This window comes from Trachinotus anak, unplaced genomic scaffold, assembly GCF_046630095.1.
Source record: "Trachinotus anak isolate AG129_WGS33_773 ecotype Australia unplaced genomic scaffold, CSIRO_AGI_Tana_v1 ptg000048l, whole genome shotgun sequence".
In the NCBI taxonomy this organism is placed as follows: domain Eukaryota; kingdom Metazoa; phylum Chordata; class Actinopteri; order Carangiformes; family Carangidae; genus Trachinotus; species Trachinotus anak.
The window spans coordinates 36,493-62,182 of NW_027273899.1; the positions used below are offsets into that span (position 1 = coordinate 36,493).

The 25,690-nt window shown below is 45.1% G+C and overlaps 1 protein-coding gene across 6 annotated transcripts in view; it reads right to left on the reverse strand.

Annotated features, from left to right (window-relative positions):
- LOC139615331 (uncharacterized) overlaps positions 1-25,690 on the reverse strand; it is a 42,315-nt gene that overhangs the window by 14,898 nt on the left and 1,727 nt on the right. For 2 of the 6 annotated variants that reach the window (XM_071473184.1, XM_071473179.1), the window contains exons 1-29: positions 24,859-24,996; positions 20,468-21,342; positions 18,741-18,939; positions 18,272-18,642; positions 17,120-17,248; positions 16,839-17,036; positions 15,922-16,062; positions 14,864-15,124; positions 14,199-14,379; positions 13,942-14,108; positions 13,651-13,794; positions 13,396-13,574; positions 12,238-12,410; positions 11,917-12,141; positions 11,716-11,825; positions 11,028-11,243; positions 10,131-10,245; positions 9,833-10,052; positions 9,598-9,745; positions 7,815-7,992; positions 7,535-7,712; positions 6,046-6,172; positions 5,820-5,939; positions 5,171-5,321; positions 4,984-5,096; positions 4,083-4,233; positions 3,719-3,967; positions 1,716-1,928; positions 14-195 (exon numbers count right to left, since the gene is read on the reverse strand). In XM_071473184.1, the coding sequence (XP_071329285.1) occupies positions 14-195; positions 1,716-1,928; positions 3,719-3,967; positions 4,083-4,233; positions 4,984-5,096; positions 5,171-5,321; positions 5,820-5,939; positions 6,046-6,172; positions 7,535-7,712; positions 7,815-7,992; positions 9,598-9,745; positions 9,833-10,052; positions 10,131-10,245; positions 11,028-11,243; positions 11,716-11,825; positions 11,917-12,141; positions 12,238-12,410; positions 13,396-13,574; positions 13,651-13,794; positions 13,942-14,108; positions 14,199-14,379; positions 14,864-15,124; positions 15,922-16,062; positions 16,839-17,036; positions 17,120-17,248; positions 18,272-18,642; positions 18,741-18,939; positions 20,468-21,331 (5,703 nt within the window). In that variant the 5' untranslated portion in view covers positions 21,332-21,342; positions 24,859-24,996. Of the gene's footprint in view, positions 1-13; positions 196-1,715; positions 1,929-3,718; positions 3,968-4,082; positions 4,234-4,983; positions 5,097-5,170; positions 5,322-5,819; positions 5,940-6,045; positions 6,173-7,534; positions 7,713-7,814; positions 7,993-9,597; positions 9,746-9,832; positions 10,053-10,130; positions 10,246-11,027; positions 11,244-11,715; positions 11,826-11,916; positions 12,142-12,237; positions 12,411-13,395; positions 13,575-13,650; positions 13,795-13,941; positions 14,109-14,198; positions 14,380-14,863; positions 15,125-15,921; positions 16,063-16,838; positions 17,037-17,119; positions 17,249-18,271; positions 18,643-18,740; positions 18,940-20,467; positions 21,343-24,858; positions 24,997-25,690 lie in introns of those variants that run through there. The other 4 variants (XM_071473181.1, XM_071473180.1, XM_071473183.1 and 1 more) reach the window with 3 other exon arrangements.

Sequence of the window (25,690 nt, forward strand, 5' to 3'; positions counted from 1 at the left end):
ATCGGAGCACTACCTTCCATTTGTTGCTGCGTATCGAGGGGTAGATGTGCTGCTCCAGCAGCTCTTGAGGCTCCAGGTCATGAACTCCCAGTCTTCTGAGCAGCTCTCGAACCTGCTGACTCTCCAGAGGATCCACGCAGCTCAGCAGAGAGGGATGAACCACGTTGACGTCCTTGTACAGTGCAGACAGCGGCCCTGAGAGAGAGAGTGCTGAAGAGTCTGAGTCCAGCTCATCTCCTCATAAGAAACATTTATTCAGCACCAGATGCTGAGAGGAGCAGGGGACTGCTACTGCACTGATCTGGTCATTTCCTCTTGGCTGAATTTGAACAGGTGATTAAATATGTTTTTTTGACATAATGACAGAATAAACACACCTAAACACGTGTGAGTGAAAACCTCCAGTGACCTACTTTCTGAGTCTGAGAGGATGTTTCCCACTGATCTCTGCGCTGCTCAATATTTCAGAGGAACCGGGTTTAACTCAGTTGCCTGTCTGAAGTTATCACACGTCTCTGTCGAGTTCAGCTCTCAGTAGATCTGGAGCCATTAGGTTCACGTACAGAAGGATGAACTACACTCACTGACCTGGAAACCTGAGTCCAGACTTCACTCCCACAAATATCGTTTCACTTCTGTGAGCTGAGATCACTGAGCTGCAGGAAGGAGCTTAAAGAAGACACCAGTGATTTAATGATGCTCTCATACACAGACAGAGACAGACGGAGGCTACGGTTTGATTACACTCAGACACTTACAGGCTCTCAGACAGAGAGAGGGAGAGAGAGAGAGAGAGAGAGAGAGAGAGAGAGAGAGAGAGAGAGAGAGAGAGAGAGAGAGGAGGGAGAGGGAGAGGGAGAGAGAGAGAGAGACAGAGACAGAGAGAGACGGAGGCAACGGTTTGATTACACTCAGACACTTACAGGCTCTCAGACAGAGAGAGGGAGACAGAGAGAGAGAGAGAGAGAGACAGACAGACAGCAGGAGCAGGATGTTCACACATCCATTATTCATGTCTTCCATTCTAACCCTCTGCTCTGGCTGAGTCTGGCTGAGTCTGTGCTCCTCCACCTGATGTGAGCGGCGGCTCATCTTATTCTCAGAGGAAGCTCAGGTTTCTGATGCAGCAGTGACAGTGAATGTGTCACAGAGCAGCTTCTTTAAAAGGCTGAAGAACCTCAGTCGGTGTCGCTGCTGAGCACAGATGGAGAGTGGAGCATGTGAACCTCTCACCATCGCAGAGGTGAGACATATTTATCTGTTTTTATTTTTCTACATCAGCTCATCATATTTTTAGAAACAGAAACTGTGAAACTGAGCTGCCCTACATCCTGACGCTGCTCCTCCTCCATCTGCTGCTTTGTTGTTGTTGTCACTGGTGATTTAGCGCCGTCCAATCAGGACACGGACACATCTCTACATCCTGTACCAGGTGCTGAGATCTCAGAGAGTTCAGTAGTTTTACTCTCACAGCCTCACCTTCACCTGAGACAGATCATATGTTGAAATGTTGTCATGGAGAATAACTGGAGACACAGCAACGTGTGGCGTTTTGTTTAACTCCATGGTCATGAGACGGGTGGTGTCAAGTTACCATCTGAAGTCTATGATATCAAAGACGTTACTCTCCTGACTGTAATAATATGTTCTGTAGTTTAAGTTGAATAAATACCTGTTATAAATATGACTGTGTTCATATGTTCACATTAAATTACCTGTTTGAGCCTGAGCTTCCTTTTTCTTGGTCTTGGTTTCCTCCATTGGAAAGAACACCCCACCCCCGCTCAGCGCCACCACAGACCCGTCAGCCAGAGGGATTATGGGTAGATCTTTGAGGGTCTGCAGGATGGAGTCTGCCTCTCCATAACCGTGCTCCAGAGCTCGGAAGTTGCAAACAAGCAGCCTGGCAAGCTGTCGCAGACCGCCATCTATAAAAGAGAGGCAGGGGCGGAGTCAGAGAACACAAGTATAAAAACCATCAGCACTTATCTACTGATGCTTTCAATTCAGGAAACAATACAGTTATACATGACATCACATCACTGAAGAGGGAAACTACAGACTGGGGGAAAAACCTGATTCACTTCTTCATCACTCCCAAACATGACCTCTGACCTCTGGACTTCACAACAACCACCTCAAAAACCCTGTGGTTTCATATCAATACAACATTCACATCCCTCCAGGTCGGACATATCCCTGAGGGGCTGAGTAAAGATCATGCTGGCAGCAGGTAAAAGAGACACTGCAGTAGTTCACCTGGTACATGGTCCACCTGTGTACCAGGTGTTAAGGCTGAGTCCAGCCCAGGCTGCATGTCCCTCCCTCTCTCTCCTGACTTTCCTCTCTATCTCTACTGTTGCTCTCAAATCAAGCAGAAAGGCCCAAAAAACCTAAAAAAGCGGTTACAAGATCCTGGCTTCAGAAACGCTGTCGTACTGTGGCCCTGTGAAACACCTACGTGTTGAAGAATAGATAACTTCCTCCACACGGCTCCAAAAAGAACTGGGAGAAAAACCATCAGTGAGTTTATTTATCCAGTGAGTCAGAGCTTTCATAATTATTATATGTAACATGTGCAAGTTTTGTTTTATATTTGGTGAATCTGAGTTACTGATCATCACACGACCTCAAGTCTGTTTGTTCTTTGTTGTTCTCATAACATGAAAAATGTTCATGAATAAAAGGTAAAAATAAAACATCAGCACTGTGAAGTTTAGAGCTGCTTCTTCATTCTCCTCTTTCTTCACCATGAAAATATTCAAACTGGTCCAAACGTCAGGTCACTGACTGTGTTGAATATATATTGTAAACTTCAGTCAGAGGCTGAGTCTCTGTCACTGCCCTGCTGTGGCTGCACATTCAGTCAGTAAACACAAATAAACACAGGTCTCAATGAGACGCCTGCTTCTGTGGGTGTGTTGTTGTGAGAGTGAACGACGCTCACGTTAAAAACCCACAGCGACAAAGAGAAAAAGGTACAGCATGAAATTTAAACTCACCATAGTTATTTAAACCTTAATTTGCTCACGAAAATAAAGGTTTAAATAAATATGGTGACCTTCAGTTTTGATCCTTTCTGAGGTGGGCTCGCTCTCTCTCTCTGTCTCTCTGTCTCTCTCTGTCTCTATCTCTCTGTCTCTGTCTCTCTTTCTGTCTCTCTTTCTGTCTCTCTCTCTCTCTCTCTGTCTCTCTCTCTCCCCCTCTCTCTCCCCATGGGGGTTGGATGTGCTGTCTCTCAGACTCAGATCAAATGAATGATTCCTAATATGATATTTGAGCCTGGTAATTTTTATATGAGTAACATTCATACTGGTTTAAATAATTAGTTTGATAGTATTTCCCATCTTTGCTTAAAGGCCCAATTGCAAGTGGGTTTAATTCAGTTTTACAGTGTTTATGTAAATATATGACACATGGATGATTTTCCTTCTGACCAGGTCTGAGACTGACTGTGTCTCCTCTCACAGTGAGCTGCTGGTAAACCTGAAGGTCGCAGCGTCTGGTAAGTGACTATACTATACATATGTGTATATACATATACATACATACATACATACATACATATATATATATATATATATATATATATATATATATATATATATATATATATATATATATATTCATATTTATGTTTCGGTATAATATGATGATGGTCCATCACGTTACACCTGTTATAACCTGACTGATCCATCAAACCTCTTCTCTCTCTCACCTGAGTGGATGCCTTCCACCCTCAACAGCTCCTTGGCCATGGCTGTGGTTACCGTGGTGACGTCTGATCCCCGCAGGTATCGCACTCCTAGGTGAGTGAGCAGGGAAGTGGGCGGGGCGGGGCTCAATCCCGGATGGAGATAGGACAGAGACAGATGTCTTTCCAGCTCGTCTCCTCCAATCACCTCGCGGATCACAGCGTCCTGACAGACGGCCACCTGGGACGGCAGCTTGTACACGACCTTAGAGTCTGGGGGGGGGGGCACACAGTCTCACTCACTGCACTGATTTATTTACCACATTCATTTATTTATTGTGAGTTTTTTCATTTGTCAGGTTTGAAACTTGAAGCTCGTGAGTCCCACCTGAGCTGAGCGTCGGCAGGAAGGCCTGCCCCTTCAGCAGCTGAATAATCTGCCCAGCAACAGGCTTGAAGAAGTCCAGCACCTCGTCAGGGAGGGGGATGAACTGGAGGAACTGGCAGAGACCCCTCAACCCCCTGAACTCTGGGTGATCCTGGAAGAGGAGCAAACAGGAAACTGGCTAAAACACATACAACAACTAATGAGTAATATTAGTTCATATCAAACATCCTGATTCTGACTTTTACTACAAATCCTCTCAGAGGTCAGAGCTTTTCTTTAGCTATGAACAGTTTACCTGAAACACACCTGTATATTTTATATGTCAGTAAAACATGTCACTGTTTTCTGATCTGCTACCTTTTTAATTTATCTTCCTCCATGTTTCCCTCTGGTCTTGATAAATTCAGTCTAATGTACCAACAGAAAACTGTCCTGATGCTCAGACTCTGTTTTCATTCTCTAATTATTCCCAGTTGTTTTGATTTTATCTAATTCATCCTCGTTAAGCTTTAATCACTGAAACTCAACACTTCCTGCCCAGATGTTTCACATTAAAGGCCCTTCATTAACTTATTACTATGAACAAGGAGGTCCTAGATGAAGATGAAGTAATTGACCAAAGAAGACAGACACTCCTGTCCTGGGTTTCTTTTTTGACTGGTTTGCACCAATCAGGATCGATCAATAAGTGAATCTGACGACAGGTTTTGATGATGTTAAAAACAAACACAGCTCTGTGCATGATGCTGAATTCACCATGTGACCTATAGAACAGATCATTTCACCTCTTCTTACTTCATCTCACACTCTGCTGTTTGTAAATGATCAGATTTCTTTGAAGGGATCATTAACGTTACGTCTCCTCTCATCTGCTCTCAGTCAAATGTCATCATGGTCTCACAGTGAAGACGTCCATGGCCTGGAGGAAGAGCTGAGGTATCTCAGATCGCAGCCACTGGTTCCAGGAGCTGTCTCTGTCCACGTCCTCACGAGACGAAGGGATGTCGAAGTCACCTGTGGAGCAGAGACAGGTGAATGTTTCTCTGTATCTGAGTGGATCGCTCTACGATCTGAGAGTCCACTCTCACCTTGGACGATGAAGCGTAAACCGAAACTCCTCAGGGGCAGGTAGGCAAACACGGGCTGTTTCTGAGGCTGGCATACGATGTCACTTCCTGTGTTGTCACTGCCGAGCTGGAAGGCCAGAGCGAGTTCAGTCGACTCAACGTCCTCTTTGATCTGAAGGTGAAACAGATCAACGTCAACACAGAACAGAAATGGATCTTGGTGCCTGATAATAGACAGAAAACAGAGAAGGTCTCAGTGTTTCTTCTCTTCACATGTCACTGAAGAAACAGGAAGTGAGGAGAAGTCACAGAAGAAGAGAGAAGCAATGTCACATCATTAAAACCTGCTTCATGGTGTGTGTGTGTGTGTGTGTGTGTGTTTGTGTGTGTGTGTGTGTGTGTGTGTGAACATGAATGAAGGTGAAACGTAGAAACAGACGTCAGCTTCTGAAATCTACCTTTTACCTGTGGATGAATTAAACGTGACAACGAATGAAAAGTGTGATTCTGGGCAGGAATTCCACAGCGGCCATGACAGCCCCTCCCTCTGGCATCAGTCCCTGCACCCCGACGGCCACCACGACATCTGTGTTCATTCTACTGATGTTACTTTAAAAGTGTCACTGCAGCAGTCCTCCTAGTTCGGACTGTTAGTGTTAGTGTTTGTTACCTTCTTGGGCTGCAGGGTAGTTTTGACCACCAGCCAGCGGTCTACTCCCTCCGTGTGCTCCACCTCCAACACGTTGTGACTCAGATCTTTCCGGGTCATGGTCACGAGACGCTTCTCACTCTGCGGGAGGACAGAGGCAGCAGGTGATGAAAAACAGGTGATCCCTCAAGACGTCTTCTAGGTTTGAAGGACTGACTTCACCTGTGTGTGTCAGTACGAGAGCTACCTGGTTGTAGATGGTGATGGAGCGCAGGCGGTGCAGGAAGAGCAGCAGGGAGGGGTGCACGTCATGGAACAGGTTCCTGGTCTGGTGGCTCTCGGAGCGCAGAGGGAGGCAGATCTTAGTGGTCCAGCTGAAAACATCAAACATGCAGCTTTAAGATTTAAGATTTCTCCATTCAGAGGCTGACAGAGACGTGACAGGTGAACAATAAAGTTAATCATCTACTCACTGGTAGAAATATGCTTCAAAATCATTTTAGAGCTGCAATAATCAATATTTTTATATGAGATGGGTTGAACTTCATTATATGACGAAGCCACAAACCAACTTATGACCCAGCTGTGCAGCTCCCTCAGCCCTGTGACAAGTGTGTTACCTCCTGTCAGCTCATGTTTTGGTTCAGTCTCACTGCTCTGAACAAACAGCTGCTAACAGCTGTCTGCCTGCCCAGCACCAGGAGGTGGAGACCAAAACCAGAGCTCAAAGATACACAGACAAAGATGTGCTAACACATTAGCCACAGCAAACATAAAGTGGGTGCATTTAGAGATTGTTCTGCTGCCCTCAAGTGAAAATCAACTACACTCTAGATGCCTCAGACAGGAGGTAAACCAGTCAGTCAGTATCTCTCCTGCCCTGTTCTGTATGTTTGAGGGAACTAATTAAAAACTGAGTTACAGATTATAATGGAGCTGGATTATGGATTGCATCTTTACATAAATGAATTCACTTCAATGTTAAAATATGATGTTTGTGTTTACAAACAGGAAAAGCAAAAGTGCCAATAATAAAATAGAGAGATAGATAGAGAGAGAGAGACGGGGAGAGAGAGGGAGAGAGAGAGAGAGAAAAAGAGAGAGAGACACAGGGAGAGAGAGAGAGGGAGAGAGAGAGAGAGAGAGACACGGGGAGAGAGAGGGAGAGAGAGAGAGAGAGAAAGAGAGAGAGAGAGACACGGGGAGAGAGAGGGAGAGAAAGAGAGAGAGAGAGAGACACAGGGCGAGAGAGAGAGAGAGAGAGAGAGAGAGAGAAAGAGAGAGAGACACAGGGAGAGAGAGAGAGGGAAGTCATCACTAACTGCTGAAGAAACCAACAGATCTGAATAACATGTAAACAACAGAAACACCAGCAACAGGAAGTGAGACAATACACTTCCTGCAGCACAACAATAAAAGCCTGTTAAGAAATAAAAGCTTTCTGTCCACTGAAATGGGGGCTTTTAATTTGAGAAATGCCTCTAATAAAAGTCAGTGTTGTTCTGCAGGTGAGGTCAATAAAGACTAAACAGTTGTGGATCCAGACAGAGGCTGAGCTGTGAGAAACATCCTCTGTCTCTTTAACTTCTCTGACCATTTTACAGTGAATCAGCTGATCTGACAGTTCAGTCTTTGTCTTTATCTGATGTGTTTGGTGCTTCTGTCAGACCACGTCATGACTGTAGAATCAGGATTTGACCAGTTTTCAACCTGGACTTATTTCTCAGTCTTCCAACCTGATGTGACTGATGCTCCTCAGCTGAGCGTCCAGAGGCCTCTCGTCCTCGGTCCAGTGGGGGAGGATGTATCCCATGGAGCCACAGGTCCTGTCGAAGCGCAGGTGGAAGCCGTTGGAGTGAATCTCAGGACAGTCTGTGACCTTAAATACCGACTTGAAGCCGATGCCCTTTTGTCCTGTGAAGAGTGACACAGTTCAGATCAATCAGAGGCCGGAGCCACGACTGCAGCTAACAACAGTGATAAGTAATGAAACCAACATGTCATGTACATTCTTACCAATGTATCCGTATTTGTGTTTGCCCTTGGTGCTGCGGCCCACGTCACAGATGGCCCGGATGTTTCTCTCCTGGAAGCCGATCTCATTGTTGAGAACACTGATGCAGTCTTTCTCCACCACGAAGGCCAGTGATGGAACGACGCCGGCCTCTGACGGGTAACAGTTGTCATCAGCGTTCTGAACAAAGGAAAACAAAGACGTCAGAATAGGGAGTTAAAATTACATTTACACTGAGTCACCTGTCAGACGCAAAGCAACAGCTGAGGTTGGATTGTTTCTTTCAAAAGTGTCTAAAACACATTTTTCCTGCTGACCCTGAACACAGCAGCTCATCTCTGTTCCTGCTGCTTCTCTAAACTGATCTGAATCTGCTGCAGTAACACACTGAGTGTACCTGACCACCTCACAACCACACGTCACATGACCACAACTGTCACTTTCAGGTAAAAATCAAATAACAAGACATGAAACTAAAGAGCCTTCATCTTCATCATCATCATCATCATCATCACAGTAAATCAGGCTTTTCGCTCTGACATAATATTTATTGGGGCTGTCGTGTTTAGTCAACGACATCAGAGCTGCATCGACATCAATATTTTAAATCAATGCATCATTTCCCAGACACCGATTTATATTTAGAGACCAACCACTTTATAAACATCGACCAACATATTCCTATTTTCTATTTATTATTTATGGCCACACTGGTTCTCTCCGCTCCGCCTCTTCAGACTGCACACACACACACACACACACACACACACACACACACACAGAGTGAACGGCAGGTGAAGTAAAGGTAACTGAAGGTCACTGGAGTTTATACAACTATCACTGAACTTCAGTGTCAGTGCAATAAAAAGTAAAAGATCAGTAAATTTTTCTGTTCAACAAACCTCTATAACAGATATTTATTTTCACTGTTGTCGTCTGTCTCCTGGTTTGTTTTACACAACAACACAGCTGAGTGTGTGTGTGTGTGTGTGTGTGTGTGTGTGTGTGTGTGTGTGTGTGTGTGTGTGTGTGTGTGTGTGTGTGTGTGTCTAACTGATGATCTTCACCCTGAATCGTGAACTGAGACAAAACCAGATCAATCAACTCAAATCCTGTTCTGAATTTATTCTTTAAAAACAAACAGTTCTTTAGTAACGATAAAGAACCAATAACAGTCTGAGCTGATCAATAAGATTATGGATAAGCTCAAGCTACAATCAGCTGGTTAGTGTGTGACTGTGGGAGATGAGCTGATGACAGACTCACTATGAGCCTCATTTAATCAGTACTGTTATGTGATGAGGGTTGTGAGGGTTTGTTCATGTGTGTTTGTCCTTGTAGCTGAAGAGTGAAGTCATCGGCTGCTGCCTCAGTTTGAGATGTTCAGGCCTGAATCTGGACTTTTCCTGACTGACTGTGTGAGTGTGTCAGTCAGACTTTCTGGAGGAAAAATAATTTTAGTTTAGATTAATCAACTAATCTATAGAATAGTTGTGGATTAATCAATATAAAAGTATTCATTAGTACCATCGTTAATATGAATCAGCCTGATCATCATATAAAACATTTAACAAACTTTACTCTTTAAACTTGAGTTAATATAATTCATCTCCTCAGTTCTTCTTAACTCAAACACACTCATCAGACAATGATCAGCTTGGACTGGGGCAGTAATAGCACACATCGATGGTCAAAGTCATGACATCACGAGGCCCAGCCCCTTTCCTACCCATGATTCCACTGTCACTACGCTTCATGACCACAGTGTGTCTGTCAGTGTGTCACCTGAATGAGCTCCAGGACAAAGTGTGTGTCTTTGCTGTAGAGCTCAGTGGAGAGTCGGTCCAGGCTGCGGCCCAGCCGGTCCTGGTGAACCTGCATCAGCTTCTGGCCCTCAGCGTTCAGTTCCACCCCAATACCGAACTCACTCTTCCTGAGAGATGGAGGAGGACACAGATCAGCAGAACGAACCAGGGAACTTCAACATGAACATCCATGAAGGTGGTAAACAAGAACCAACCTGATGTCCTCGATCACGGCTCTGTGCAGGTCCAATGTGGTCTCCGATGAGCTGGCACCATCCTTCTCATTAGAATCAGACATGTCTGACCGGTCCTCATCCCGGCCTCCTTCAACGTCGATGCTCACATCTGACGTCTCCCCGTTCGGCAGTGAGGCCAACTCAAACAGCTCCTCTTCATCCTCCTCCTCCTCAACTGTGACGTCCTGCTCACCATTAACTAGAAGAAAACATTTAGAAGTTAAAAATGGAAAAACAGAAACTGGGTCATGTGTGTGCTGCAGGTCCTTTCAGTCACCTTGTGATTGGCTGTGGTTGAGCTGGGAGGAGACAAAGCTGTTGTCCATGACGTCCTCATCCTCACTCATATTCAGGTTCGACAGACTGCTGCTCTCAGAGTCTATTAAATTAGGCTGAAGGCAAAGAAGAAGAAGGAAATTAGAGCAGAGACACGACAGTGATTTACAGCCAACATGGCTGCACATAAACGTGACGTCAGAGCTCGACACACAGTGACACACTAAAGGTGTTGTTCACTGTCTCTGACTCTACTGGAGGATGAACTCTGTTCTTCATCAACATGTGATGATGATGATGATGGTGGAGAGTCGCTCCAACATCTCCCATAATTCACCTGGGTTCCTTTCAAAACCTGCAGTTGGAACTAGAGGAGATTATTATCCTGACTGGTTCTCTTTAGTTAATGAGTCTCTTTGACAGAATGAAAGAACTACTCACATTATCTAGTGTCTGTCTTATTATTATTATTATTATTATAATTATTATTATTATATAGATTTATATTTCATCTACTTATTTATTTGTTTAGTATATTTAGTTTGTACACAGATTGGGTTAAATGTTTTTTTTTTTCTCTTTGGTTCCTCCTGTTCAATGATTTTCATGTGTCAATAAAAAGAAAAACTTATTCCACATGTGGTCGTACAGTTGTGAAACAGAGTGGAGCGTCTTCCCTCACAAAGGATCTTTGACTGAGTACAGACCCTGGCTAGAGACAAACAGCATCAGCCCAGTTTCACCGTGACCCGTTGAATCCGTATTAAACAGAAATAGCTGATATGAGCTGCGGCTCAAAGAGCTGCAACCTGAGTGTTTTGTACTCTGCTCTCTGCTGATAATTCAGCAGAGAGCAGAGTAATTTATTTATTTATAATTAATTTCTGTGGGTTCTGACCTTGGCCTGGTCCACAGGAGCCGTGTGTGTGTTGTAGCTTTGGCTCTGTGGTGGGTTCAGTTTTCTGTGGTAGTCTTTGATCCAGTCTGTGATGCCCAGGAGGACGCCCAGCCGATGCAGACAGTTCATGTGCCTGGGGTCCGACTGGGCCACGGTGATCAGGACCTGTTTAGACTTGGCCTGGCCCAGGACGAGGGAGAAAGGCTCCAGAAACACCTGAGGTCACATTTAAAGGAGAACACGCAAACGTGTTAATGAGAGCTGCAGAGCTGCACCACCCAACCAGAGACACCGTCGATTTAGTGTCTAATGACAGAAGCAGAACAGTTTTTAACACAAACTGACCAACGAGCCACAAAGCTGCTGGAAAAGTATCTGGTTGTAATGACAACGTTGAGACTGATAAGCAGATTGAAGTCAGAGTGAAGCTGCCCACTCACTCAGGAAACACTGAAGTTCACCTGTTTCCTTATCTACGCTCACATCAACATCATCTTTACTTTCAATACGTGTTTATTGTGACTACTGCTGCTCTTATTCTGAAACATCAGAGCATGACTCTATTTCCTGTTGAGCCACATGATGAATATTGCAGCTTGCATGTGAAGAACCTTCAACAGCGTCTCTGCAGAAACAACAGGAAGTGTCTGATCCGACCATGTGACCTTGGGGCCGTGCTGTGACCGACCTGCTGCAGGAGAGCCTGACATGTTCTGGTGGGGATTCGTGCCAAACACTCCAGGAGGAACGTGGCCACTCTGCTGTAACACGACACGTCGTCTTCAGCCTGCGACAAATCTACCAACACACAGGGATGAAACCTTAGATCAGGAGTAAAAAGCTAAATTACTGACGCTCTGTGAATGTCTCAGCCATCCTGCACCACTACCTTCTTTAGCCACAGCTGCTGCCAGTGAGCTCTGCATGTGATTGGCCAGCAGGGCCATGGGAGCGTTGGCAATCCCGTCGGCTACCACCATGGACACCAGGTGACCAGCTGTGCCGACGGGGTCAAGGGTCGTGGCTGCACTGGAGAAAAGTTTGTCTCCTGTGTGTGTGGTGATCCTGAGCAGCAGACCCGGTGAGACCTCCAGCGCCTCCAGACCCGTGTTAGCTGTGAATAGTGTGTTCACAGATTAACGTCACTGTTCATATCCCACAGCTCTGTGCCATCATGTGTTGTAATAAACAAACCCACTGTGGCGTCTACCTGCGTTTCTTTCGATGAACTCTTTGAGGGAGCCGTGACTGGGTTTGAAGATCAGCTCCCACTGGCTCCACTCACTTAGATCCTCCAGCAGGGGGCAGGACAGCAGGCTGGCCAGGGCCTGGGCCTTTGACATCTCACCCAGACGCCCCACCGCCTCAGACCCTCCTTCAGCACTGTTCATGGGAAGGATGAGGAGACAGAAGTAAATCATTCTTATTCTAAAAAATTTGCTAAATGTCTTTTGAAAGTTAGTTTCTCTTTGTCATGATGGATTACTGAATGATTTTAGACTGCGTCATGAGAACCTGTGGAGACAGTGAAGGGGTCTGAAGATGAACTGTAGATAAAGACAGTGATGTTAGTCTGAGCTCATTCTTGTTTCCTAAAGTGAATCCAAGCTGTAAAACAGCTGTAAAACGTCCTCTTTACTGTGGTGAGAATCACGAGAGTGAAGTTGAGTCTGTGCTGCGTCAGGTTTTACTGAATCCTGATGATCAGCTGCAGTTTCTACATTTTAATCAGTTACAGACAGAGGTCAAGTTTAGTTTCACCCTTAACATGAATCAAAACTGTAGCAGCACCTACAGTACACCTGATGAATCTGACAGAGTCCAGATCTGTGACAGCAGCCTCCCACTGCTACTGCTACTGTGGCTATTATTATTGTTATTATTGTTATTATTATTATGTTTTCACCTGTGTCTGTTTATTTGTCAGAAAGTCCTGACCTGATCTGAACCAGACCTGGTGGAGGGATGGGGGAGGGGCCACTCATTAAATGACGTGGTTAAAGGAGTTTTTATCACTTTCTTTCATGTGTAGGATTGTTTGGTGTTGGCGGAGGAGTTAGCCCCTCCCACTGAGAGCTGTTTGTGGGCGTTGCACTAGAAATCATCAAATCATGTTTCAACAACAAAATGTAACTTATCTAAAAAAATATCTAGAAAAAAGCAAATGTTGAATAAAAATGTTTTGAGTCGTCAGTGTTGGTTGAGCAGGTCTCAAGTCCTCAGAATTGTCATGTGACAGTGTCACAGTGATGTCATCAGGGTGACCTCAGCATTGGGAATAAATAGTGACACACCTTTTTCTGGTTCATCATCTGTGTGTGTGTGTGTGTGTGTGTTGGTCACGTCTGTCTGGTGAAACACTTCTTACCTTGACTTGCTGTGTTTGGCTAACAGGGCAGACTCATAGTGGACCGGGCTCAGTCCTCCTCCAGCCAGACCCTGCTGACGTTGGACCAGACCAGCCAGCATCTGCAGAGAGCCGTGTCCGAGGTCTCGACTGTCCCGGACCCTGTAGTGGGACCTCAGCGCTGACTCGATGTGGGAAAGCTGTGGAAAGGAGGTGGATGTTTAAAAATGTTCCTGTAACGTATGAACTGAGAGGAGAGGAGAGTAAATGACTCACTTCATCTGGATCAACTGATGTGACGTCACTGCACTGTTTGATGAACTCAAACACGTCTTGTCTGCTCGGCCTGAAACCGCTGCTCACAGGACCCAGGCTGCTGCTGCCCACGATCAGCGTGGACCCCAGTGTGTCCTGCAGCAGCTGCACACACAAACAGGAGGAGGATTATCATCACACACACACACACACACACACACACACAGGAGGAGGATTATCATCACACACACACACACTCACACACACACACACACACACACACACATGCGTGATAGAATAAAATGAAACCACCTGACTGTGTTTCACCAGGAACTCCAGGAAGTTGCCCTGCTCCAAACAGAGGAAATCTTTGACCTGGAAGTGTTTGGTCAACTTCCTCTCCAGGGCGGCAATGTGAGCCAGAGTGAGGGCGGAGCTCTGAGAGGACAGGCTGTCTCTGACAAACTGCTTCACTGTGGCTGAGAGACACAGAGTCAGTCAGTGAATATGTACATTAACACCAGTCCCATCACCTTCACCATCAGACCACTGAGCCAAAACACTGATACCTTCACTGGGGAGGGATGTGCAGGGTTTGTCATCTGTCTTCGCTGGTGCGGTGGTTTTCTGTGCCTTGTCTTTGGGCACCAGGTCCTGAGGGACGACCAGGGAGCCACCACAGATGGCGAGCTGAAACAGAGTCTTCGCCAGCCGGTCAGCTGACACCTGCAGCAGAAAGCTCTGGACGTGCTGGATCAGACAAAAAAAACAGAGAGGTGTGTCAGACAACAGCTCGAGATTCACACAAGCTCTGTCACCAACTGTCAGCAGGTTTGAACAATGAGGAGCTGTTAACGTTCTGTCTCAGGACATTATGGAGAAGGTTTGGGTGATGAGTAAATGAAGGTGTTGATGATATAATGTCAACCTGGATGTTTCAGAGTGAATGTGACTTTAATGGCTGTCGATAAGTGGAATAAATTCTCCAGAGTGAGAACAAGGAGGCGGCCGTCAAGATGAGTTCGGCCTCAAACTTAACGTCAGCAGGTGTTTATCAGGGTTAGGAAATGATGAATGGTGACATGTTGTTAAAGGGCTCAGTGGAGAGAAGCTGTGTGATAGTGGAGGCTTTAAGTCCAATCAAACCCACTGAGGCTCCAAAACAAACTAAAACAATCCCCTCGCTGCCCCTGAGGAAACATTCATTAACAGTGTGACAGTGTCGGGCCCCCACCTTGGTCATCTTGGGACTGAACACCCCCTCTGCGTTTGAGAATACAGCAAGAACCACGTCAGCCGCCAGCATGGATGCATATTTTTTCCTGAGGTCCAAGCTGCCGGAGGAGGAGGAGGAGCCTGCTCCTGGCATTGACTCCAACACGCTCCTCTTGATCTTTCTCAGCTGCTCCTGCGTCTCCTCCTCCAGCTCCTTCTGGATGACTTCCCTGGCTCGCTCCATGATGGCGTGCTCACAGCGACTCACCTTCAGCAGGGTCTGGAGGGGGCGGAGTTAAACAGGTGGAAAATGAAACTGCATCTCAGCTGCACCGCTCTCATGTCCAGAAGGTTTCAGGACGTCCCAGCAGCCCACTGCACTGAGGGCTTCATTATACACTCAACATTATTTTCTAGCCAGTGCTCCCCCCTCAGAGCCACGTCACAGGTACCTGTGCACAGTGCACCTGTCTGCATTAGCTAATGATACGAGAACCACAAACTGTTTCCTGCCCAAAACACAAATGTGACCTGAGAGAAGATCCTTTCTGGCTGCTGATGAATACAGTTCTCTCCTGTCCTCAGTGAGTGACTGAGGCCAGTGAACCTGCGCAGTCACACTGAACTCAGGTGTGAACACGATGCTGCTCATCAACCTTCAGCTTTCAGTCTCACTGAAGACGAGCTAAATGTTCAGTGTTGTGTTTAATAAACTAATAAACGTTCAGACTGAAGCAGCGAGACCGTGACAGTGAGCCAGCGCCTCCTGAGCTACGACACAGTTCAGAGGGAGCCAATCAGAATGTAGACGAGCTGCTGACGAGCTTTGAGAATTTTCATCCCAGGTAAATTAATGTTGCACAGAATGCTATGACCTCTTCATGATGCATAGTGACATTATAAATTTAATAAAGAAGCAGAATGATATTTATTGGCAACATTTTGTTTTTGAGCAGGAATTAAATTAATTTGCTGGAAACATGTTTGTTCTGCTCTTTAAATAACATTTCCTATTAGTCTACGTCGGAGCCAATCCCTCATCAGCCCCGAGGCTCTGCTGGGGCTCGTGTCTCTTACTGCTATGGGCAGCCCGACACTGTGGATCCTGATCCCCAGCTCGTAGGGAGAGTCACAGTTGTAGTGGTCGGCCAGGTACTTCATGAACTCAGCCAGGTCGACTTTGGGCTTGTTCTGTTTTCTCCGAAACAAGCGAAGTTGCTGCAGAGATGAGACGAGCAAAGTTCATTAAAAGTTGAAAAGTTCGTTCAGCTATTGGAAACTCAGTCACAGGTGACGACTGTCCTGATGGTCTCCAGGTAATACTGGATCATCAGGTAACAGAAACTCCATCAGTGTTAATGACAGAAGCTCTGTCTCTCTCTCTCTGTCTGTCTCTCTCTCTGTCTGTCTCTGTCTCTCTCTCTCTCTCTCTCTCTCTGTCTGTCTGTCTGTCTGTCTCTCTCTCTCTCTCTCTCTGTCTGTCTGTCTGTCTGTCTCTCTCTCTCTCTCTCTGTCTCTCTCTCTCTCTGTCTCTCTTTCTGTCTCTCTCTCTCTCTGTCTCTCTCTCTCTGTCCCTCTCTCTCTCTCTCTCTCTCTCTGTCTGTCTCATCTTCTTTAAGCTGCACGCCACAGTTTACATTTCACCATAGCAACCTGAGTCATATGGGTTTATTGTTGCTGGGTATCTTGAAGTCATTTGCATTATTTTACATGACCTTCCTGGTTTCATTGAGATGTAACAGAAACACTCCCACTGGCCATGGTTCATATTGTAGATCACATGTGAGCTTATGGATAAATGTCTCTACACAGGTGGTTTTAATTAGATGTTTTATAAAAGAGTTTTATGAAAACTAAATTCTTGCTTCATCAGATAATTTGTCCAAACACTAACAAAATAAAACTTGATAAATAAAAACTTAATCTACAACATGATTTTTATGTTTGGCAACAATTCATGGATTGAGTCTGAGTCAGTCTCGTGTGAGTCGTACCTTTAGGATGTCTATCGTCTCGATCTGGTGGATGTCATCATCCTTAGTGTTGCTGTCAATCTTGAACATGCGGTGGATGAGCGGAAGTTTGCAGAGGGGCCCCAGGTTCAGCTCTTCGAAGCGCTTCTTGTCCTTCAGGCCCGCCAGAGACTGGCCCAGCTCGTACAGGGTGCAGATGGAGGTCACTGCTTCAGTGGACTGGCACAGAGACAGTGAGAAGTCAGCAGCTCCCACACACCCACGTTAACACAGGTGATGAGCAGATGTACCTGAGAGCTCACCTCTAGGAACATGTTGATCTCTCTCATGATGTACTGAAGGTCCCTCAGAGCTGGAACCTTCCAGGGTTTGATCTTCCGTGCAGCTTCCTGAGAGGAAATGTGCATCAGCCCACACACCCTGGATATCACCTGGACACAGGTGAGGAGACAATGGGGAAATGAGACACAGTTCACTGATCAGCTGTCGGAAACATCTACAACTGTGACTTCCTTTCACTACGACCTTGTACCTTCCTGACTCCTATAACACTGACCAGGTCGCTTGCCTAAAGGAGCTATATGTAAGTTGTGCTACCGCTACATAGCTAACATAAGCATTAGCAGCTGTTTACTCAGCAGGTATGATACGCCCTCTGAGCAGCTGCAGTGACTCGGTATCAGAAAGTGACGACCAGGTCGGGGTTTATGATCATACATTCCCCCATTCCTACTGCGCACTGTTCATATTGGTATTATTTTATATTTTTAGAACTTTTATTTCACATTTCTATTGTCAATATTGTATTTGAAAATAGTTTTCTTTATATTTAAGCTTCCTGACTGTCAGTACTTCATTTTTCTTTATGTTTTTCTTCTTACTATGTTTATTGTTATGAACCAAAACATCAAAGTGAATGAAAAAACCTGATTCTGATTCTGAGCCAGGACTTTTTCCGACCAACACGTCATCAGTTTTGTTCCTGCATCTGTTCCCAGTGGTTTCCTTTGTGCTTACAGCTGTTTTGAGCCTGGAGTCTTTGTTTACCTTCACTGCACCTGCCTTCATGTGTCTACACCTGGGTCCAGAAGCAACTGACCTGAGACAGGTCAACACCGTCATCTCTGTTCACTACATATGAAGCTGAAGCCAGGAGGTGACTCAGCGTTAACAGTTGTGTTTAACAGGAAGTTTCCTCCTAGAACTATTTCATGGTCCAGTGCCTTGACTTCCTGTTCTCCTCGTCACTGTGAGGTCGCCTGACATCTCAGATAAGATTTTATCTTTGGACAGAGCCAGGCCAGATGTTTCGTCTTGCTTCTAGACTTTTTGCCAAGCTAAGCTAAGATAAGCTAAGCTGAGATAATCACCTGCTGGCTCTAGCTTCGTATTTACTGTAGAGACGTGAGGATGGTATCAGTCAATAAGAAACCAAAACACAGGGTGATCCTCACCTTCTCTTGGGTGACCAGCTCTCCCTCTGCAGCGAGTTCTCGGATCACATCCTCCATCAGGCTGTTGACCATGTCCTGGTCCAAGGCCCTGTTCTTCCTCCTCCCTGTCAGCTCCTCCTCATCCTCCTCCATGGCCTGCACTGCCCTCATGTTAGCGCCATGGACCTCTCTGAGCTGGGCGTGATAAGCGTCTTTAAAGACCAGGAAGCTGCCCTCTCTCTGGGCTGCGTCTTTCACTTTGCTCCTCTGCCCTTTGGTCAAGTTCATCTCTGCCCCCAGCTCTGGAAACTCAGAGCCAGACAGGAAGTCAGATGTGACGTCTGGTTGTTGCTGCTGCTCTTTCTCAGGTTCTCTTGTACGACTGTTTGCTGCTGTGGAAAGACATGGTGACATATTTGTTTCATGAGTGTGGATGAGTTAACAGTCTCTGTTTTAATGTAGGAGGAGGGGCGTTGTCATGTTTGTCTACCTGCAGCTGTCTGTGGTACAACAGTGTTGGGACCTGCAGCTGGTTTGGCCTGAGCGGGCAGGTTCTTCTGGTGCGATGCCTCCCAGGTGTCGTACAGGGACATGTACTGTGAGAGAGGCAGCTGCTCACCAAACTGATCCAGGTAGCAGGTCTGGAGCTGCTCCATCGATGGAGCCCTCAGCTGGTACCTGTTTATCACCTGCAGCATCAACACACCTTTACTGAGCAGGTGATTCACATGAAGCTCAAAGGTCAACAGTGGTAATTACTTTATGTGCTGTAAAGGTCAAAGGTCAGTTCTTAGTTAAATTAATAGGTTAAAGGCACAATCCAATATCCAGATGTTAACTAGATCCAGGTTCATTTGATACGTTTAAAGGTTTGTTTGAATTGTGATCAGGTGATTATTGACTTTCTGCCTGTGACTCACGGCAATGACGTGGCCAAAAGTAAACATAGAGCTGACCAGTCAGTATCAACACCACACCCAGAGTCAGTAACCCGTCTGTCTGACATGAAGCACTGGAGAGTTCACAGCTGTCGTTTCAAAGGTTTCCTATTATATCAAAGCCTTGTGCAGGACACGTGAGAGAACCAGTGGATGTTTGTTTGCACTGAGTTCAGTGACTCACCTGCTCGGCCAAATTAACTCAAAACAAAAAATGTACTATTGCGAAACTATTAACACCTGGTTCCTCTCACTGTCTCTGGACGGTTTCATTAAATTAAATTGTGAGTCAGTCGCTCGTCTTCTCCTCCTGGCATAAACAAACAGCTGCAACATAATTAACCACTTAACTGTTAACCAACAATAAGAACTCTGATTAATATCAGGGTGACAGATAAACGTCAGCACCTGAGGAGGTCTCACAGTTACCACACTGAGCCCACATCATGTCCACATGTTGCTCAATCTGAGTAAAGACCAGTGGAGGAGCTGTGAGCTCTGCTGAGGCCTGAGGGCGGCCTGCTCTGTTAGTTTGTGCTGTAATGACAGTCTGACTCTAAGCAGCAGCCCAGCTGTTCACACCAGAACCTTGTTTCTGACTCTGCTCCTCTGCTCTTATTTAATCACACATGGAGCTGATCGTTACAACAACCTCATTAATCTATAACATAGAGCTTCCTCTGTTCCTGGATCAGCAGACGTCACTTCCTCTGAAGAAAAAAAACTCATGAACATGAACACCTGTAGATGCAACTAAAAAAAAGTCCCCAACAAATACACAGTTAAGTTTAAGTTTAAGTAACATTTGCTAAAAACTACAGTGTCCACCTGATTTATGATGTTACCAAATAAAAAAACAAAACTATAGATCTGTGACCAGTTTTTCTACATTTCCCAACAGACTCGTGGCTGAGAACCAGCAGGACAGAGAGGTCAGAAGTTCTGAGTGACATCTGGTAAATTTCATAGGACTCAGTAACTCAGTTTAGACGAAATAAAGACAACTGTAAAACCTGCAGCTAATCAGGCACAGAAAAGAGGTTTCATTAAGCTTGTGATTTCCTCAAGACTTAAAAGAATTAAAACTGAGGTTCAGCTAAGCTAACTAAGCTAAGCTAATGACAGAGCAACATCCCACAATATTTTTTGCTGTGTGATGTTTGTCGTGTTGAATTTTCATGCTGGGTTCCTTTTTCCTGTCCCCGTCCACACAAACTAACAGTGAACACAACCCAACTGAAAAACTCTGAGTGGCTCACATGTTTTCTTTATAACTGACCTGTAGGATCCTCTGGTACAGCTGCTGCTGGGTCGGCTGCTCGGCCGGCTTCGACACAGCAAAGAGAGGGTTAACAGGGAGACAGTGGGTGGAAAATAAAGATGCAGTGGGGGTCAAAGGGGCACCAAGAAAACTGAGTCCTGCCGGAGAGAGAGGCACAGGGAGAGGTCTGACGTCTGCCTGTGGCACAGCAGCAGTCGGAGTACTGCTCCTGTCTCCCAGTGATTCAGTTCTCTGGGGAGTTGTGGGCCTGCTGTCCTGTCCAGGTCCAGCTCCTGCTCCTGCCTGGCTTCCATGACTATGGTCCCTGTGAAACACCAGTTCTCCTTCCACCACCAGATCCCTCTCCAGAGAGGCCACCAAGCTCCCCATGGAGTCGTAGCCCAACGAGGCCAGAATCAGGTTCTTGTGGTACGTCTGGCTGTAGCATACAGCCAGTTTTTTCAGGGGGATCCCAGCTTGATGCTGTTTCACCATCACCACTATATCCTCCAGAACCTTCTCCTTCTTCTTCCTGCCCTGTGGAGCTTTTGTTGCAGCTCCAGCTCCAGCTCCAGCTCCAGCTCCAGCTCCAGCTCCAGATCCAGATCCAGATCCAGATTCAGATTCAGATTCAGCTCCAGATCCAGACCCAGGTCCAGCCTGCCTCCCATCATGGTCGAGTTTATGAAACACCAGTCCCCCCTCTACAACCAGATCCCTATCCAGGGAGGCTACCAGATCAGCCATGGAGTTGAAGCCCAGGGCAGACAGGGTCAGGTTGGTGTGGTAGGTCTGGTTGTAGAATACAGCCAGCTTTTTCAGGGGGATCCCAGCTGGGTGCTGCTTCACCATGGTCACTATATTCTCCAGAACCTTCTCCATCTTGAGTGATGCTGTCAGGGGAAGAAGACAGCACCATTAGTGGGTGACCCCTGCAGAGTATGTGACCAGTAGTCTGTACCAGTAACATACCTACTGAGTTTAGGGTCAGATCTTTATCTGAGTTATAAACAAACACAATCTACTTTAAGTAATAACTCAGAAAACATTGTGTTGTTCTCGTCCATACTGAATAAATACATCATTCAAACATTCACGGTTTAGGTTGGAAAAAGTTTGTAAACCGCTCAGATAATGTCAAGAAATGTACGACCCAGCTGAGACGACTCCACAGCTCCAGTCTTAAAGGAATCACTGCAGCTGCTCAACATCTGTCTGTGAGTCGACCGTGCACAGATCACAGAGGAAGGAGCTGCTGCTCTCCAGAACAACAGTCACCCTGCTACTGGGAAAATGTTTTGAGGACTGATGAGAAGAGGTTGAATGATGTGGGAGGAACATTAAGCTCACTCTATGGGGATCAAAATGACCATGAAAACCCAAAGTTCCCCCTGAACGATGTGCAGGTCTGATGCACAGCTCTCAGCTGCCAGAGCAGGTTCGACCAGTTCACAAGGGTTCACTCAGATCTAACACCAGCACTGTAAACGTTTGACAGATGTGTTTCAATGAGATGTAAAAGATTAAGATTGTTTGTGTGTTTGTCTAAATGTGACCAGATGAAGATCCACAGCCACTGTAATGGTTAATATCAGTTCATCGCTTCAGTGACTGTACATGAACCAACAGGTAAGAACCTGTGGCACAGAAATGTCACCAATGTGTCTGTGGTAGTTACTAACCTGTGACACCATCCGGTCTGATTCTTTGACAGCCTGATGTAATGTCTGTTTATGGTCTGTGTGTTTTTATTTAACGTGGATATCGACCAGTATACTGTTACCAGATTACTTTAAACTCTCAGATACTGTTTTCAGCATCAGTCTGGTTCCAGCTCCACAGATTCTGAAACACTTTCATTACTTTTATATTTACGTTGGATCTCTGTGTAAATGAAAGGAGTCGTTAGCCCACAGTGAATTGTCACAGATATTTAAGTCGTTATTTAACTTTTTTAACATTTTTACTGTTGTGGTCTCTGAGTGATGGAAGCAACAGAAACTGGAGGTGAGATGAAAACTGTTGTGATGAATTATTAAATTATATGTTATGATGAAAACAACCAGGTGTCATCAGTGGGCGTGGTTTCTGTCGTAACAAATATCATTTATTGTGAACAATAACTGTCAATAAATTTCAAATAAAATGTCAATCAAGTTCATCAAATCAATTGACATTTTATCTATTTTAAATTCACATATATTTAATCATTGTCATTATTAATTCATCAGCATTGTCATCACTTTCGTTTTTACCAGTTATTCTTGTTGAGGCCACTTTCCTGAAATGACACTGGTGGTCAATGTGGTCACGACTGACAGAACATGATGACACATGTCTTCATCACATCACGGCTGCTTTAATCAAGCCAGCTCGAGATGAACCTTCACCTTCACCAGGTCAAACTCTTCTTAAATACACCACAGTGAAGGTTTGTGCAGCACTGGACAAATTATATCCTGTTGACTTTTTTAAAGAAAATCAGCTAAAACAACTCCTACAGAAAACAGATATGAGAAAGAGCCTTTCTTCAAATGTTAATATCTGTTCATTAAAAAAACATAAAGAACTGGAGTCACCTCCTTGTGGCTGTTTCCATGGTGACAATATCTCCTTCTGTTCCTCAGTGACAGAACCTAAATGTGTTTTACAGAACATTATGATGTCACAGTGAAGTTGACCTTTGACCTTTTGGAAATAAAATGTTATCACTTCATTTTATCTTTATAATTTGTGTTAAGTTGTGTCATAATTAGAGAATGAGTTCTTGAGTTATGGCCGTAAATGTTTTTTGTGTGGTCCCAGTGGTGTTGACCTTTTACCTCTGACCACCAAACTCTAATCAGTTCATCCTTGAGTCCAAGTGAATGTAGAAATTCTGTCCAGGTGATACTGAGAGATGACAGCTCTGACAGTTTGAGCCTTCTACTGGTAAAACACTCAGAGCTACAGCAGCTTGTTAAACGCCGATCGACTCGTCAGGAAGGTGAAGATCTGTCATTAGGAATCATCAGCGGATGTTTTCAGAGATGATCAATTCTCTGACATCTACAGGCTACTCAGAGCAGCTGACTGAGGCTATAAACATGAAGCTAACCGCTAACTGCTAATTGAGGTGAACAACTACATGGAAAAATCATCAGAAAGAAACCTGACCTCTGACCTCAACACAGGATGAAGTTTGCAAAAACCATCTGGATGAGCCAGAGTCATTCTGAAACAAGTGCCACAGCCATCAGAGGTCTGGACACTTATTCCACTGACAACCAGAACACTGTGGACCAGGTCCTGCAGTCAGCGAAGACAGTCACAGGGAAAAGAGGCTTCTACAACAAAACAATGATCCAAAGCAGAGCTGAGTCACATATGGCCTTTAAATAATGCATGATATCAATCTGAACTCTCCTCTGAAACAACAGAAACACGAGTTTAACACATAAAATCACAGCAGCACGATGATTCGAGTCCCTGCAACATGTGTCTACTGTTAATTCCTCAGTAGTTTCTATTGGAACAACTCAACATTTGCACAAAGGAAAAGCAAGAGCAACTTACTTATTGTTTCTGAACACATATATACTCTTTGGTGCTTCACTTCTGTCACTGTCTCCAGTTCCACACACAAGAACACACACACCTCACCAACGTCCCACACACACACACACCCAGGAGAGTTTTCTGGATGGGTGGGGGAGTGTGTCTCTGAGAGGGAAAGCGAGAAATTTGCCAAATATCAAAAAATGTCTTAAAACAATTATGTGACATGTTCACGATATAAATATTTACTACATCAAACATGGAATTGAGTATATTCAATATATCACGACCTCTGAGGAAAATCCACCTTGAACTACTTAAAGAAACACAAGCTGAAGCTGTTTGAACATGAGTTCAACATCACAGAGACTCTGTGGGTGGATCTTAAACACGCTTCACGTGAAACAGCCTCAAATACCTGAGAACTTGATCTGCAGGAGAAGTGGATAAAATCCCTAAATACAGAACAGAGCGAGCTGCTGCTGTGATGTCACCATCACTGTTTACAGCTATTTTTCAGTCATGAAATAAAAAGAACAGGAGAATAAACGTCTGCAGAGAAGCTGGTTATTAATGTCTGTTTGATGAAGGAGCTGTAATTACTGCTTTCACTTCAACAACCAACAGAATATGGGATTTGCATACACACAAAGCTGACAACACAACAACACAACACGCAGTGTTTATCTATGGTCCATGATCATCTTCTACGAGCACCTCTCCTCAAAATAAAATCCATCATGTGTACTTTTACTTTGTTCAACCACATCACAGAAATAATCTTCTGTGTGGTTTTTGTATCAAATCATCACTGGTGCTAATTCACCAACAAATACAGAAGCACATGACAGACTACAGCCACCAGCACTAACCTGCACAGAGCAGAGCTCAGGTGTCTTCACCTATTCTTTCAAATCACAAGTTGTGTGGTTCATCTCCCACACAAGTTGAACTGCTGTGTATCACCCAGCAACAACCTTCCTGTTTATAACCTCCCCTCCCTCCTCCCCCCTCCCTCACTGTGTTTCATTCGAGGCAGAATTACGGAGAAAGGAAAGTGAAAGTACGAGGCAGGCTCATTCAGGTCTATGGCTGACACTGACCAGCAGACACACTCTCGTATTCCTGGAAATGGTCAGGACACACCACACAGGCTCAGCCATGAAAACAGGCAACATACAGGATACAGGAGGTAGAGACAGACGGCTGCAGTGAAGCAACATCCTGCCTGTCAATCATCACCCACTGTACACTGCACCGACTTCACTGTGCCACAATTACATATGACTAAAGGAAGTACAGTTTCTTCATTCAGTTCAAATTTGCATTTTAAGGTCCCACACAGTATGTTCAGTATGTATCTGCTGAGACACAGAGTTAATGACACAGTATTTACCAGAGGTGAAGACAAAAGAGGAGTATGAGGAGTGATGTAACCGAGGGGGAGGAGGAAAGAAAGACTGGCTTTAAGTTTCACATTCCTGTCCCGTCCCAGCTGATTTACCGGCTGATGTGTGAAACTATGTGGCCTGATCTCAACGGTCAACTGGTGAAAACAAAGCTGTACTTAAGGAAATGAAACAGAGGTTAGAAAAGTGACCATGGTTCTGTGAATTACTGGATAAGTGAGTGGACATGAACGGTGTCACATGCTCTACCTCTTCAAGTCATTGCCTTCCTCTTGCTCCATTTCCTCCTTACTTA